Raw genomic sequence first — 17126 nt, forward strand, 5'->3', positions numbered from 1 at the left:
GTGTTGCACAAATGCTCCCCATACTCCTCCTGGGGCTGGAAAGGGTTAGTTTAACCTCTGGTTTTCTAGTAAAACTGAATTACTGTGTTGTAAAATGATGCATATCTAAAAAGTGTTACCAACATGAAAAGTTTGGAAAGTTCTGCTTTAGGGTTATTATTCTGAGCTGGCCCAAACGTAAGGCGACTGCTCATGGTTAACACATGGCCAGGGTCTGTAGTTTCCAGGACTGTGAGTAGCTGGAGCATCAGCAAAATCTCTTCTAAACCTTGTTCCAATCTCATTTTGATCCCTCATCACTTTCTTTGTTATTCTTACAGGCATCGTACTGTCTTATCTGCTTATAGGCATTGTATCAAACTGTTTATGTTCCTCCTCCCTTTTTGATTTTGTGTTACAATCCTGGGCAGGGGTCAGCAAACTTTTTTGGGAGGGGGCTGGTTCACTGTCCCCCAGTCCTTTTGGCGGGCCGGACTGTGTGCATGGGCACGCAGGGGAGGGCTGGGGATGTGCATGGGCACGCAGGGAAGGCTTCTCTCTCATCCCCAGCCCTCCCCTCCCCTTGCCTACCTTCTCTGCCGCTCTGCCTGCGGTTGGGAGCCAGTGGTGGCACCTCTCCTTTCCTTGCCAGCTTTCCCTGGGCAGGTGGCAAGTCTTCCTATTAAAGCCCAGCCCCCTTCCTCAACAGGGCAGGGAGAAGCCAGGAAGAGGGAGGGAAGAGGGGTTGCCGCGGTGTGTGTGGAGGGGGGAAATTGTGAAAAAAATGGCGCCCAAATTGTTTTTTTTTAATAAAACAGTGATCGCGCCAATCCAAGCAGCGACTCCAGAACCATCTATGGGCCAGACCCAGAGGGCAAATGGGCCTCATCTGGCCCATGGGCCTTAGTATGATGACCCCTGATCTTGGGTTTCTGTTAATATGTCAATATTCTTCTGCCATGCATCGTTTCTCTTAACAGATCTTGCTTTTTACTATCTCATGTCTCCAAATTTATTCTGTTTCAGTTACTTCTTAATTTCATTACACAAAATATAAAAAGCTGCTTGTTTTACTATCTTAAATTTGAGCAAATCAGTATTTCCCATCTTCTTGTTCCCAAATCTCTTCTTTTCCCCTTTCCTTTCAACTGTCACCTTCTTGGGGACTGTAAGGCATTTTAAGAAAAGACTTGTTTTATTTGCTGGGGGGTGTCTTTTCAGGGAAAATATGAGTAGTAAATCATAATAAACGTATTTCACATAGAAGACTCACTTCCTTCTCTGGGTAGAGGAGGTCAAAAAGCTTCATAACAGGGAGGAAGTCTGCTAATGCATTTTTCTGAATGCTTCCAGAGATGAACTGTAATAATACCCACATCAGATGGTCTCTGCCTTTGATTAGGCCTCGTCCTGCTAACTGTAAAAAAGATACACTGAGCAGCAAGTCCACACTCCAAGACAAGAACTGTAACACTGAACATCTCTTCTAATTTTCTATAAAATATATACTTTCACTTGGGAAATAATACACACTCTCACCCTTCTGCAAGATGCTGTGAACTAATGACCTGTCGGTGCATTAGAATTATATAACATGGGCACACGAAGACTTGTGACTAATATTGTTAAGTCAACAAATAACAGAAATTTGAAAGGTGTCTGCTGCCTTTTTTTTTAAAGACAGTTAATACATACTTTCAAAAGGAGAACTGCCTCTCTCATATATAAGCAATACAAAAATGAAGTTGACTTTTCAAATTGCTCAGTTTCACCTGGACAGACTCTGTAAGTGAGGGTAACACATCAAAATTTCCTCAGGATACAGTCATACCTTGGTTGTTGAACGGAATCCATTCCAGAAGTCTGTTCGACTTCCGAAAACGGTCAACAACCAAGGCACGGCTTCCGATTGGCTGCATGAGCTTCCTGCACTCAATTGGAAGCTGCATTGGACATTCAGCTTCCAAAGAACATTCGCAAACTGGAACACTCACTTCTGGGTTTGTGGAGTTTGGGAGCCGAAACGTTCGAGTTGCAAGGCGTTCGGGATCCAAGGTACGACTGTATTTTGCACCTCATTTCTCTTGTAGCAACAAATATTCATTGCTAGGCTTCTTCCTTAATCATAGTTCACCATGTGCAGCAGCAGAATGGCAAATCTCTGCATCCACCCACCCACCAATTTATTATTTATTTTCTTTGTTACATTTGTATACCACCCTATACCCACAGGTCTCGGGGCTGGTGCTGGTTTTGGGGCATGGAAGCAGATGAAACGGTGAGTGGGCAGGGCAGAAGCTAATTTCATGAAGGTTACGGGATAACCGTCTACTCTTTATTATTGCTAGTGGTAGGTAACCTACCTTTTGATGGAGAGACAGGACCATGTGAGGGAAGCTTGCAAACTGGAAAAGTACAAAGAAGATAAGCTGGCTGGAAAGGTGCTGCCACAACAACTGGCTGGTTCCCCCGTCATCAAATTTCTCCTCTGTCTCTGACCGCTCCATGGCATAGACCACAAGATCCACCAGTTGGTCCTCCAGCACAGGGCACCGCTGTTTGTGCTGCAAAGCAGAAACCAGATAAAGTACTCCACAGTCTAGCATCCATCATTGAAACTCTGCCATTTCAGGACAGTTACTTTAATGTAAGTCTGGGAAGCATGAAATGGGATCTGAACATAAAGCTTTACGAGATAAGCCAAAACATTAAAACTGTCTGATGTTACAGGTCATAATATTTTTTAAATAAAAAATAATAGACTACTTGTTATACCCGCTCTTACCTAGGCACAATTGTTTATGGAGCCAACAAATATCTAGAAAAACACCATGTAAGAGTATGTTTTCAGCCCTGGAGGCTACAGTGTGAAGACTAAAATAATACAATGGACTTTGACCCTTCTGCAGTTAATGGACTTCAGTGTGGCAGTTCCTGACACCTTAACAATTCAGGTACACTCAAGATATGGGGTCAGTTCAAATATACCATCAAACCATAGTTTGGATTACAAGACAGAGCTTTGTCCTTGTGTGTTCTACCTCCTCACAAGGAGGTTAAACTATGGTTTTCCACAATTCAGAAAATAACTAATTAAGTGGAGTTTGTGAAAGAGAGCACGTGAGTGTGAGGCTCAGCCATATATTGCCAAGCCATGGTTTGGTGTTACGCATGAAGAAACCGATTACAAAACCTCAGAACAACATAATAAGCCTTTTGCTTGTGCACAGAACCCATTCCTCTTTTCACAGTGTGAGCAATCAAACCAGGGAGCCTCTAATAAACAATAGTTTCTCATTTCATCCAAACCAGGAAGCTACGGTTACCAACTCTGGAAATTAATATCCTGATATGAACTTCAACCTATAGTTTCATTGAGATGAAATGGGAAACTATGGTTGCTTGAAGAATACCTGGATTGTTTGTTCATGCTACAAAATGGAGAAGTGCATACTGGCAAAAAGCTTGTTCATATCTCAGCTTCTTAACACAGCTTGAACAGTCATTATGTGGGAATACCAATTCCTATTCCAGTGGTGCACCTGTTTAGCTGTACACTTTCTTCTGTTTGTGTGCTTGGATGTTTTGCAAACTGCTGGACCCCTTTCATTTTGATCTTCCCCTGTTTAGACTTCATAATGCGCATAATTGGAACATTCCACAGTGGTACAGCATGAAGCCAATTCTTTACAAGCAGCTGGAAGAAACTGTACATTCTAGGCACTACGATTGAAGTTACTGAGTCATTTCTGTATATATTATAGAATTTCAGAGTTTCACATAGTGAACCTGTAACATAACACAGCCTTAATAAAAAGAAAAGAAGTATTATTTTTAAAAGATAATACAGAAAAGGTACAGAGCTGCTCAGAATCTAATCATGAAGATGCCTTGTCCCTTTCTAGAGGCAAAAAAGAGAGAATTCATTATTTGTTTTTCGTTTCATGAGAAATGTGCTATGATACCCAAATACGATTTACTCAACACATTTCAGTGCTCCTCTTAACAAATGGTTTCTTGGATTAGCAGGCAGTCTAAAAGAAAACCTTCCGATTTTTTTAAAAAACAAACAAACAGAGAAAAAAATCCCAAGGTTGCTGGAAACAGATACTTATTCTGTGCTTAACAATGTGGATAGCTTTTTGCCATGAAAAAGGGATTATGATTTCAATTTAACAATACAATGCAAGAATGACAAAACTTTGGACAAACTCTGAGAACAGCACTCTCTCCTTCACATGCTCTTTGCCAGCTCAATATTGCCAAAAGCTACAAATCTAGCTGTGCTTTCTTGAAGCATGCTTAAAAACGGAATACTTCCAATCCAAAGGACATTAGTTGCTTTTGACCCTCTCTTTCAAAAAAACACAATGCCATTATCACAGATCAACCACGTTACAGATTTACAAAGAGCAATATTAACACCACCAGTTGAGAATACTTTTTTTTCCAAATGCAACTAATTATGAAGCAGAGCAGAATGCAACAGACAGTACTACAAACTATTTCATGATACAGCATGCAAAACTACTGTGTACAGGGCTTGAAATTCACTAGAATTTGGTAGAGAGGGGGGCAAATTTCCAAGAGCCCAAGAGTGCAAACCTATGTCAGTTTTGAATTAAGTTATTTAAGAGGAAACAACTGTCAGTTAATGCAGGTTTCTAATGGCAATAAATTCACGAATGCAATTATATTTTTGAAGTGATTCAGAAGGAACTATAAAGGTCAGTTTTTGCTTTCTATAACACTCTTAACTTGACCAGGAAATGGAACTGTGGGATGGAATATGCAGAAAGCAGCAGGCTCAAATATCAAATGGGCTCAAGCAGAAAGGCTGTAAGGGAAGAACAAAAACTGATCTCCCCTTCAAAGTTGTGGGCACTGAGATCAAGTTTAGTCATGGTCCTCGAGTCATGTTGTGCATCTCCTGTCCCCAAATCAGAGGGTGAGCGGTATTTATTGCTCCCAATGCAAAAGAAGCACAAGCATATGTGGGGTGGGGGAGATCCTTTTCTCCCCTGCTGTGATCCTGACACAAGTGCAATGGAGAAAGTCCCCCATTGGTGCCAATGGCAACAGGTAGAAAGAGTTTACATCCCCATCCCCACCCCCACCTGATGCAATCTGGATAACCAGCAGCTTCCCCAGTGACTACCATCTGCATGTTAATAACGTGCATGACCTATCAATCAATAGACGTGTTTGTCCTTCGATGCTATGGCCTGTCGGCTATTCAAATAAAGTCTATTGATTGCATGCGTTCAATCCAAATATATATTTCACATGATGCCCAGTTTGGCCCTAAGCAAATTCTTCATTTTTTCTCCAATGGGGGAAGTTCTCTGACTCTCTCTGCTCAACCCCAAACTGGGCACTTCCACATCGGCCGAAGGAAACTCATGTGGGCTGTGATGCTTGGAAGTGTGTAGACCAAGCTGGGTGACCTGTGGCCCTCCACACATGGCCTCTTCTATCACCCATCATTAGTCATACTGACTGGGCCTGATGGAAGTTCAATTCCAGCAACAGTGGAAGATGGAAGCTTCCCAATACCTGGTGAAGACAATGCCTAATGAAATCGTAGCAGCCAGAAAGATCTGGCTGCTAAGAGCTTCAGTTTATCTGTAACACAGCATAATTGCACATTAAAGAAGAGAAATTATGCAAATTTGCTTTCAGAATCCAGCATTTCTTGGCACAGAATTTGGATTGCCTAGGAACAGATTTTTTTTCCTTCCTCCAACTTGGAACACACCCAACCCTTGCTCATTCTGTTTCTACTGCTAGTGAAGACTGAGAAATGTTGTTATGATGTACAATACCAGCACTTCTGGAAACAATTGGGAAAGGGCTTTCTCAAGAGAAATGCTGCTGCAATGCTATAAATGCCCAAATGCACCCACAGACTAGGAGAATCAGTATGCACACATAGTGCGCAGCAAGCAATTGTACACAGCAAATACTACTGTACTAGCATGACTTTCTTGCACAGTAGCCACCATTTCACAAATCAGTATGTTTACTGACTCTGAGTGCCTCACAGGGACACTTTTGCTCATACAACACAAGTGTATAGTTATAAAAATCTGAGTTATTTATCTATTTGACATCTGACAGGAGATTGTTCCACAGGACGGGCACCACTACCAAGAAGGCTCTCTACCTAGTTCCCTGTTAACTTCACTTCTTGCAGCGAGGGAACCGCCAGAAGACCCTTGGAGTTGGATCAGTGTCTGGGTTAAATGATGGGGGTGGAGATGCTGAGGCCGTTTAGGGCTTTAAAGGTCAACACCAACACTTTAAATTGTGCTCAGAAATGTACTGGGAGCCAATGTAGATCTTTTAGGACCAGTGTTCTATGGTCCCCATGGTCAATCCCAGTCACCAGCCCAGCTCCCGCATTCTTGATTAGTAGCAGTTTCTGAGTCACCTTCAATGATAGCCCCACATACAGCACATTGCAGTAATCCAAGTGGGAGATAATCATCCTGGTGAGACAGTGCACAGGCAGGTTGGGTCTCAGCTGGCGTACCAAATGGAGCTGGTAGACTGCCATCCTGGACACAGAATTAACCTGCGCTTCTATGGACAGTTATGAGTCCAAAATGACCCCGTCTGTGAACCTGGTCCTTCAGGGGCACAGTTAACCCATTCAGAACCAAGGAGCCCTCGACAACTGCCCACCAGAAACAGTAGTTCTGTCTTGTTGGGATTCAGCTTTAATCAGTAAACCAGCATCCATCTTCCAACCACCTCCAGACACTCACACAGGACATTTACCACTGGTTCAGATTTAAACGAGAGGTAGAGCTGGGTATCATACTGGGGAACATCCAGTCCAGATCCCTTGATGATCTCTCCCTGCGGCTTCATATAGAAGTTGAAAAGCATGGGAGAGGATGGAGCCATTGGAATTATTTAGACTACATGTAGTGTTCAGCACTAACTTTGTGCTGATTTTTAAAAATTCACAATTACAAAAATGCTGTTTGAAAGGGAGTCTCCTTACTTCAAAATGTTTGTTCTTAAGGAGTCAGAATCCCTATTTGGATATTGGAGGGTTGTAAAGGAACCATCATTCAGTTTCAAATGAGCTGGGTAGGTGTGAAGGTCACAACTATGGGCTGATTACGAATATCATACGAGACATATCCTGACAACAGTTTCCTAAAGAGGAACCATAGAGGGATTTTTTTCTGAAGATACGAAAGGAAATTAAAGAGAGCAGCAGCAGCAGAAACACAGGAGGAACAGGGCCCAGGAGGACAGCATAAAGAGCAGGGGAAGCGCTCCTGCTGACAGCACACTTCATTGCAGAAACAATTGTGTTATTGTAGCACTACACTATTCACGCCATCTGTTTAATAACTGATCTCATGGTAAAGGCCCCAATGCAAAATGGGGTCAAGTCCAACACACAAATGTTAGGTGGAGATGTATGTGTGAAGCTTGATTCTATTTAATCATTTTTGAGTCACAAGTAAATTTTTGATGGAGCTGTAGGCAGTTGACATTGTAATGCAAAGCCAAGGTCTTAATTGCTGAAGTTTTCAGGGAATACAGATTTCCTAGCAGATTGATCTAAAATAAAACCAACTTGCATAGTTTCAGTATTGATCATTTGATATCATTTGCAGCATTAGCTTTGAATTCCAACCAAGCAATGTCACACACAACCCTTTCATGCTTTTTTTACTGACAAATGAACAAAACAAAAAAAAGTTCACAGACTGTTGTTAATATGGCAGCACACCTACAATTCATAGTCTGTCAGCATTTCCATTAAAAAAACCATGAATTTCAAAGTTTTGTTACTTGGCCATAAAAGTTTGCTCTGAGTTGAACTGTATGCTGGAGGTAGAAATTATTTCTCCCAATCTTGATCTTTCAATGTACTTAAAAAGGTACATATGTAAAATGGATCGAAATGGTAGTATCTAAACCTACTATTGTGAAGTTGTTGATGATGTTAAAAAATTAAGCCACTAAATATTTAGTCGTTTTATAAACATTTGTCTATTGGGAGGCTTAGAGTAGAGGTGAAAGAGGCAGAAGGTGGATCCGGACAATATTTTAATTTCACATTTGCAGAAAGGATCTAAGTATACTTGCAGAGCTCAGTTTTCTCCTGTGTAACCTTCCTTGGCCAAGCAGAGGGGGAAGAAAAGTGAACAGAGGTACAGGACATGCACAGAGAACTCTTGATTCTTCATAAGAGCCTGTTGTGGTACTGTAGTGTGTGCTTTGGCAAGGAAAATGGGGCTCCAATATGCCACATTAGGAACCCAACACACTTGGGTACAACACAGGGGCTTTAATGTGCTTTAAAACATTTATATTTGGTAAAGACGAATTCAGCAATTTAGTAAAGCAGGGAGTTATTTAACAGATAAGGAAGTGAAGCTGAAAGGCAGTGGCTTAACCAAAGTCACCCAGTTAAATTCATCAAGGGATTTGGCCTCAGCTTTTCCAGCTTTAAGGTCCAATTCATACTTTATGCAACAAACTTGTCTGCATGCACCCAGTTGTGCAATGCTAAACATTATAAAAGGATGAAGGAGAGTTGTACATTTCTGAATATTCATGGCTGTGCAGCAGAAATATGCCAGGAAGCTACAAATTAGACAGCTCCGCGTGCTCGGGCAGTTCCAGTGGTACAGATTATTTTACAATTTAGCATTAAAGAAGCAACTTATAAAAATATTCATTTCTATCTCAATAAAAGCTTAGCTGTGAAAATAATCATTTTAAGCATTAACGCCACAACTGACACTGTACCATTCACCAAAGCTTTTTTTTTAAGTTTAACAAACAACACTATATTAAATAGCTGTATTATTTTAAAGTGGAATACTACTTTATAATTTCTTTGCAAAGTCAACATACAGCAAATCTAAGTCTAAAAGATTGTTGTTGCTTTTAAGTAATAACCAAAGTTTTAGCATCAAGCAAATGTTATGGTCAAGTACAATCCCTGAAATGAGTTTTTTTATAAAATGAAAACACTGACACAACCTTCACTATAGTATTGCAAACACCAACGCCATTGTACTTTGCTTAAATATCAGTTTGGGTAAACTTGTTAAATTAAAAAAAGAAAAGACTAAAGAGGTCAAAGTTGAAATATATAAGCAGACTAGTGTGGGTATTAAATAAGTTGTAAATTTATGTCCATCTTCCCGAGGAATTTTTTTCTTTGCTTTTTTTTAGCTCAGCCCATTTGGAGATATAAGTTAAAAGAGTTATTGGGTTTTTTTAAATGGAGGCTGAGTATGACCTTTCCTAGTCAAGTTGAATTTTTACATAAATACTTAAGTGTGCTAATATTTAGCAAACCGAGTTTTCTTTCACATTGTTATACAAACAAGTTTTTCTTTCTTTTCAAGGCAAGGAAATTTTATAGTTGGAACAAAATTGACTATGACAGTTTGGGTAAGTCATGGGTAACCCAAGCCAATTATTGAACTGGCTTCATAAGATCCTTTTTAAACTACACAGCATTCTTAAAACCTCAGATTTTTTTAGGAAGTTAACCGTTTCTTAGCATGTGATGGTCCCACCAATTTCAAGCCCTGGCCAGACGTGTATTCTCGAACTGGAATCAGCGGCTACAAAGCAGCCAGCGTATCGTTAGTCACAATACAACAGTAAGGTTGTGAACATACCTGAGCAATGTTCAAGGTCTAGAGCATTGGAGGATGGGCAGGACAAGACAGGACAGAACAAAAATAAAGAAAGAAAAAAAGAAAAGACAAAACAGTGACTATGAGGCCAGCCTCAAGTTACCCCAAGTCAGACCAGGCCCTCCCACATGGTAAGGCAAAAAGAAAGAAAAAGAAAAAGGGGTGGGGAGTAAAGTAAAATAAATAAATAAATTAAAAAGTTTAACATTAATCCATTCATTACCATTGACGGTAATGAAAACATGCCAAGGCATTTCACAGACAAATTCAATAGACTAGTGATCTAAGCAGCACATCTACCACCACCACTGCCGCCACCCCTCCAAAAAAGAGGGGAACGTTTGTCTGCCATAGGTTCAGGGTATATTTGAGGCTGGCCTTATAGGGGAAAAAAGCAATGCCAATATATATATGTATATATATATTTAAAGTCTCTACTTTTCAATTTTGAAACCTTTAAAGCAATATATAAATGATAGGAATAATAGTGCCCAATTAACCTAAAGCAATAATACTGAAGGTGGGGGGGGGGAGAATCATGATCTGATCCTCAACTGTTTTGCTTAGTTAGCTATAGCAAAGAAAAAGAGAAAAGAAAAGTGCAGGTTCTATGCAAAACAAAAGGCATTACAGCATCACAATACAGTACCTGCTTGTTTAGACCTAGCATATTGCAGACCATATCTCTGGAATAGGGCTGCTCCAGCACATACCGCAACAAAGCAGTCTGGGGCTCAAACAGATCCTTGAAAACAAAAACAAAAAAGCATACAAATGCCAACCCTTTTGACACAAAAACATTTAACAGCTGACATTAAGATTCCCCATTCAATTAAAGCATCACCAGCGACAGACATTAAGCAGGCTCCCTTCTTCCCGCTAACATTTGTATTGCGTGACTCTTACTTCAGGTATTGCTCCCTCTGATGGCAGGAGTTGGGGTAAGTGATTTAATGCTCTAAGACTTAACAAGAGTCTTATTTCAGGTTATCGCCATAACTATTCTCCACCAACCCCGCCCAAATTATTACCTATCAATACATATTGATAGGTAATAATTTGGGCGGGGTTGGTGGAGAATAGGCAAGAGTAGGCAATAGATGGCAGCGTTTTTAGATAGGTGGGAACGGAAGCTTTTCACAGAAGCAGAAACTCATCTTCTGTGACGCAGAATTCATCACCACCGGCTTCATTTCCCAACGTATGAACATTCTTGCTGTCTCTCTAGTCCTGCAGGTTATTTTATTCTTGCAGTCTTATTATCATGCACTAAGACTATTTGGCTACACCTTCAATCACCTCCAACTTCACCACAGAGACAGTACGAAAAGGACCCACTTGATTTTCTGGCCGACAGATATGAACAATGGGGCACAGTGAATATGGGGGGGGGGGAGCTAAGGTGGTCCAACACAACTTACCTTTATGCAACCTTGCTGAATTTATGCAACAATAAAAGTGCAACACTTTTTAGCTATCACAGTGGCTTGCTTGCTACTTTTCAAAATACCTAAACACCCCAAAGCGTTTCTTGTACGGATCCGTGAGAAGTTTGGGCAAAACAGAGAACCAGAGCAGCTGCTATTTCTACCAAACTATAAGGAAGTGTCACCCCCAGGAGCCATTTCCCCTGGATAGCATTAGTCACTCCCTCCAGGGCGGCTCTGTTCTTTGGCAGAGTCCTCCTGTGACATCAAGAACAGTTGAGGTGGCAACACTTGCATGCTCACTAGGCAGAAATGCAACTTCCTATTATGGGTGAACCCTCACTGGATGTGCTCTGTGCAAGGAGCTTCTGAAAGCAGCTGGCAGAAATAGAGTAATGCAGGAGATCACATTTATCAAGCAAGAATACTGGATTTGCCTGTATATAGTTGACACGTTCCATTCAATAGCCATGTGCAAGGAGCCCAAACAGGCTTTGATAGGGAGCCAACATTCCAGCTCCGTACCAGCCCCACTACTCTGGTGAAAGGAAGGTGTGGTAGGGCTTTGCTTTTGATTTAATGCAGCACTTTACAGATGCTCCAGGTGCACGCAAGGCCCAGCGCAACTGCAGGGACAAGCCCCTCCCACCTTCACAACTCAAATTCCCGCACATCTTGCCTCGTTTCAAGCCTCCCCAAGGGCCAGTGCAAGGATCACTTTCTCACAAGTTTCCGAGCATTATGTTCAGGTACACACCCCTGCTTTATAAGCTCAGTAGGGTGGAGATTTTGCAACAAGAAGAAAAACAACAACGATAACATACTCTCTTTTTTTAGGACCCTGAGAAAAAGCTGTATGTTACTTTAGGAATCAGAACATGCAATCAATGGTCTAATCCTCAACAACATTTTAATGCATTCTCAAAATTGCATAAGCACCAGCACTTTAACCGGTCTACATGAAAAAGTTCCACAAATTGTTCCCCCTCACATTTCTAAGTTAGAAATATGGCTTTCACATCTGTCACATGCACATATACCTTATCATATGGCAAAAGGCCTTTCAGTGGGAAACGAAGAGTTGTAGGATCCAGTTTCCATGAATTGCAAATAGCACCAGAGTTATTTACTACAGGAAGGAGGCTACATCGCCCTACATGTATTGGAAACCAAAGAGAGAAACCATGAGTCACAAAGTATACCTCTCCCTAAATTTGCAAGGCATAAAAACCCTAGGATATTGTTAGCCAATTCTTTTTGTATACAATAGAAATACTAGTAATAGGGCTTTGACTGTTCCCTGCCTATAGGCATCTGCGTGAAGTTACTACAGATGCTGCATTTTTCAAGCCCCAGGATCAGTTTATTTATTTATTTTATAAAAAATATTTGTATACCGCTGTATCGTAAAGAACTACCAGCTGTTTACAACTATATAAAAACAGAAGAGCAAATGATAAAATCAAAACAAGTTAAAAGGCAAAAAATATAATTAAAAACAAACAGCAGCAGACCATCGTGGGGGATGTACTCTTAATTGTCTGCATAGGTCTGGCAGAATAGAAATGCTTTCAGCAGACATTTGAAAGTTGGCACAGGAGAAGCCAGCTGAATCTCTAGTGGCAGGGTGTTCTACAGGACTGGGCCAATGACAGTAAAGGCTCAATTTATCATTGTTCTCAACCAGGAGTTCCCACCAGCAATCAGGCCGCTGAATTCAGCACCGGTTGGCCCTCCCGAACGAGACCCAAGGACAGCCCCACAGAGAGCACATTACAGTAATCCAGCCTCAAGGTTACCAATGCATGGACGACAGCAATCAGGCTAACCTTATCCAGGAACCTGGGTGTAGGTGGTGAACCAGAGGAAGTTGGTAAAAGGCCCTCCTAGACACCATTGCACAAGTGGTGTCAACACTGGTTCTCACCACAATGATCAAGTTCTGGAGCACTGCTCTACTGGGCAGACTATAATGCTTGATCCCAATGACCACCAAGTGGCAGATTAAGGACACGCAGGAATCAGTGGCACATCTAACTAATCATCAGACAAGCTATCTGTATTTAAACATTATGGGCTAGAAATTGCACATTAGATCCTTCAGCTGCTGCCAACAAAGCTAACATTACATTGCTATATTTAGAAACTCTTACCACAGATGGAATTTATTCTTGCTGTAGGTCTGAAGGAATCCACGAAGTCCGATACTAGGTTGCCTAACAACTTAAAAAATAAATAAAACTGGAAGTCAAATACCGAGTTGAATTTGCACCCAACAAGCAAATTACTTTAACCAGTACTATGAGATTAATCCAAATGCTACAAATCTTCACCAGTAAGTTATCATAATTTGAATTAAGAACTAGGTCAGCAAAACTGGCTTCAGCCACTATTATGTTATTCAAAAAAGGGCAAAGCAGTCTTTAGCCTGCCTCCTTTCAAATGTCGTCAACAACAACATTAACTAAGTCTCTTCACATTATGAACCTCCACTGTCCTTTCCTGTGTGCAAAGGAAGATAAACAAACAAGAGCAATCAGCAAACATGCATAAGGGGAGAACTCTTGAGTGCAACACCAGACAAGAGGATTATAAAAAGGAAATGACAGACACACACAATTTTTTTATGATATATAAAGGACCTAGTCTTCACAAAATGAAGATGCAGTGAAATAGGAAATGCAAAGCATTTCTGTAGTTTCCTTTACAGTACAATCGTTCTAGGATGCTCTACAGTAAGCCTCCAGGAGCGATTGGTCCGAGACTAAGCTTGCCTGGATAAATCATCTGAGGTGTGTATTTGTGATAGTGACGAAATCCTTTTGATCAAGGGCTATGCTGCATGCCAAGTAAGAACTTGGCACACTGAACCTAGATGTCGTTTTCCTTCCCTTTGGAATAAACTGGTCCCATACTACTCCAGGCTTTAAGGAAATGAAGGCATTTTGTCCTTTTAAATATATATCTTAAGCCTTACCCAATGTGGAAGTTTTCCTTCGGGATACAACTTTCGGATCTCTGTGACTGCAAAGTAGGCAGGTAATAAACATGCATTCCTTTCCAAAATGTAGGCAACTACCTAGGTAACAACAAAGAGAGGAAAACTGAAGGGGAAAAAATTGTTTACAAAATTTAGAGAAAAGCAAGTGAAACACAGTGAAATGTTGCCATATGGAGCAATCCTGTTCATGGTTCCAGCAAGCTAGTCATACCCAGACATCTGCCCCAAATTTCTGTCTTCCTCTAGCCACTGAACAAGCCCAGTCTTCATTTGGTTGTGCTCTCTTATATTTTGGACTTTCATAAACCTTGCAGTTCCCCCAAGCATTTTGTACTTGTTTTATGAATGTAATTTTATTGTTGATTTTATGCTGTTCTCTGCCATTATATTTTTTCTTAATGCTGGCAGTATAGAAATTTTTGCAAATAAAAATAAAATAAAGCATGGCACTATCTGCCTTCTTATTTCTCAGTGACCTCATTCTGGCTCTATGGCCACCAGCACTCAGCACCTGTGTTTGTTATTAGAGGGGATGGGACAGAATGGAATGGAGGGAAGGATAAAACAAGGTCATAATGAGGAGATTTGGTTGCAATGTTTCAGGCAAACAAGTTTCAGCTTTAATTTTACGCTCAAACTATGGTGGGGTGCTCCGACATCTCAGAAGGCTAAAAATGGAATCGTTGAAAGGATGCTAACCATCTAGATTTTTAAAGCAGTTAGCACTCTTAGTTGAACACATTGAAAATACTATATCCAATATAAAAAAAAAAAAGATTCAGGAAGGCTGGACAACAAGAAAGAATGTTTTTCTTCCAGGACATAACATGAAAAGAACCACAGTGATTAGAACCAAACTTCATATTTTAATCCACTTTCTTCTTTTTTTAGTAGTTACAATGCTTGCTTTGCATAAAGATTTGGATGTGTTGTCTGAATATCTCAAGAGACCTTTAAGAAAATCTCCTGTCAAGAAGGTGCTGCAGATACACTACTATTGCACTCTGCATCTTACACACAAAGAATAACTTTCTCTAGTAGATGCATGTCAGATAAACTTTCTCAGAGGTCTCTTTTAAGGCAACCAAAGATTAATTGGCTTTTTAAACCAAATTGAACATGTAAATTTCAAATGCTTCCCCGAAGCCTTGTTTGACAGACGTCTGCAGTTTAAAATAACTTATTGTGTTATTGCATCCTGCACCACTTCATAACTTTACCTCTCTTGCTGCTAAAAGTTGCTGCACAACAGCAGAGCTCACTGTGTTGGGAATAGTTAGGATTTTTTCTAGGATACCCTTCAAAAGATCTCGCACACCCTATAAAAACACACACAAAAAATTATATAGATAAAATCTGGGAAAACATAGTGTACGTTTGAATTTTATAGAAACGGAAGATACACACACAGATATAGGATTTTCCAGTCCTTAGAATTATACTGATTGTCAATACCTAGGGGTTTATTTGACATCTAAAAATGTGAATTTGTATAAGGACAACTATGAAAAATGTTGGTCAGAGATTAAAAAAGATCTAGAAATATGGTCAAATTTGAAATTGTCAATGTTAGGCCGAATTGCAGTGATTAAAATGAATGTATTGCCTAGAATGTTATTTTTGTTTCAGACCTTGCAGATTCTTGATAAAATGGAATGTTTCAAGAGGTGGCAGAAAGATATTTCGAAATTTGTCTGGCAGGGCAAAAAGCCCAGAATTAAATTTAAAATATTGACAGACGCTAAAGAAAGAGGGGGTTTTGCCCTGCCGGACTTAAAATTGTACTATGAGGCAGCAGCTTTTTGCTGGCTGAAAGAATGGATGCTCCTCGAGAACACAGACATTTTGGATCTGGAAGGTTTTAACAATGCTTTCGGTTGGCATGCATATCTATGGTATGACAAAATCAAGCTGCATAGTGCCTTTAAAAATCATATTGTTAGAAAAGCATTGTTTAATGTTTGGATAAGATATAAAGATCTGTTGGAAAACAAAACCCCTAGATGGGTATCACCAGTGGAGGCCAAGGCAGTGAAGAAACTCAATATGGAGGTCGGATGGCCGAAGTATTGGGAAATTTTGGAACAGGATGGAGATAAGTTGAAATTACAAAGTCATGAGAAATTGAAACATAAAGTACAAAATTGGTTTCAGTATCATCAAATAATGGAGTTTTTCAAACAGGATAGGAAAATTGGCTTTCAGATGGAAAAATCAAAACTAGAGACTGAATTGTTAGAACCCAATACTAAGAATTTATCCAGAATGTATAACTTGTTGCTGAAATGGAATACACAGGATGAAACAGTCAAATCGGTTATGATTAAGTGGGCACAGGATGTTGGTCATAACATTATGTCAGCTGACTGGGAATGGTTATGGAACACCGGTATTAAATTCACGGCATGTAATGCCTTAAAGGAAAACATTATGAAAATGGTCTATAGGTGGTACATGACCCCAGTCAAGCTGGCAAAAATTTATCATTTGCCCGATAACAAATGCTGGAAATGTAAAGAGACTGAAGGTACCTTCTATCACCTTTGGTGGACATGCCCGAAGATTAAGGCTTTCTGGGAAATGATCTATAATGAAATGAAAAAGGTACTTAAATGTACTTTCCCTAAAAAACCAGAGGCCTTTCTCTTGGGCATTGTCGGCCAATTGGTGTCAAACAGGGATAGAACTTTTTTTATGTACGCTACAACAGCAGCAAGAATACTCATCGCAAAGTATTGGAAGACACAAGATCTACCCACTCTGGAAGAATGGCAGATGAAGGTGATGGACTATATGACATTGGCCGAGATGACAGGCAGAATCCGTGACCAAGGAAAAGAGACGGTGGAAGAAGAATGGAGAAAATTCAAAAGTTATCTTAAGGACTATTATAAACTTAATGAATGTTAAAGTGTTGTGGTTCTCAGAAACAAAGGGATACAGTGATATAAGGTCAGAATATAGAGATGACTAAGATGACAGAGGTTGGAAAGTAACAATTGGGAGTTGCTATAAAATTATGGACATTGGGAT

General features: G+C 40.3%; 1 protein-coding gene across 2 annotated transcripts in view; it reads right to left on the bottom strand.

The window, feature by feature from the left end:
* Window positions 1-17126, bottom strand: part of MED23 (mediator complex subunit 23) — a 47055-nt gene that overhangs the window by 22613 nt on the left and 7316 nt on the right. Inside the window, exons 6-13 of one of the 2 annotated variants that reach the window (XM_081187616.1) lie at window positions 15314-15412; window positions 14070-14171; window positions 13246-13315; window positions 12133-12245; window positions 10315-10410; window positions 9648-9665; window positions 2343-2543; window positions 1253-1396 (exon numbers count right to left, since the gene is read on the bottom strand). In XM_081187616.1, coding sequence (XP_081043742.1) covers window positions 1253-1396; window positions 2343-2543; window positions 9648-9665; window positions 10315-10410; window positions 12133-12245; window positions 13246-13315; window positions 14070-14171; window positions 15314-15412 — 843 coding nt within the window. The remainder of the gene's footprint in view (window positions 1-1252; window positions 1397-2342; window positions 2544-9647; window positions 9666-10314; window positions 10411-12132; window positions 12246-13245; window positions 13316-14069; window positions 14172-15313; window positions 15413-17126) is intronic. The other variant, XM_081187617.1, reaches the window with a different exon arrangement.

This window comes from Podarcis bocagei (assembly GCF_964188305.1).
Source record: "Podarcis bocagei genome assembly, chromosome: 3".
Taxonomy (NCBI): Eukaryota; Metazoa; Chordata; class Lepidosauria; order Squamata; family Lacertidae; genus Podarcis; species Podarcis bocagei.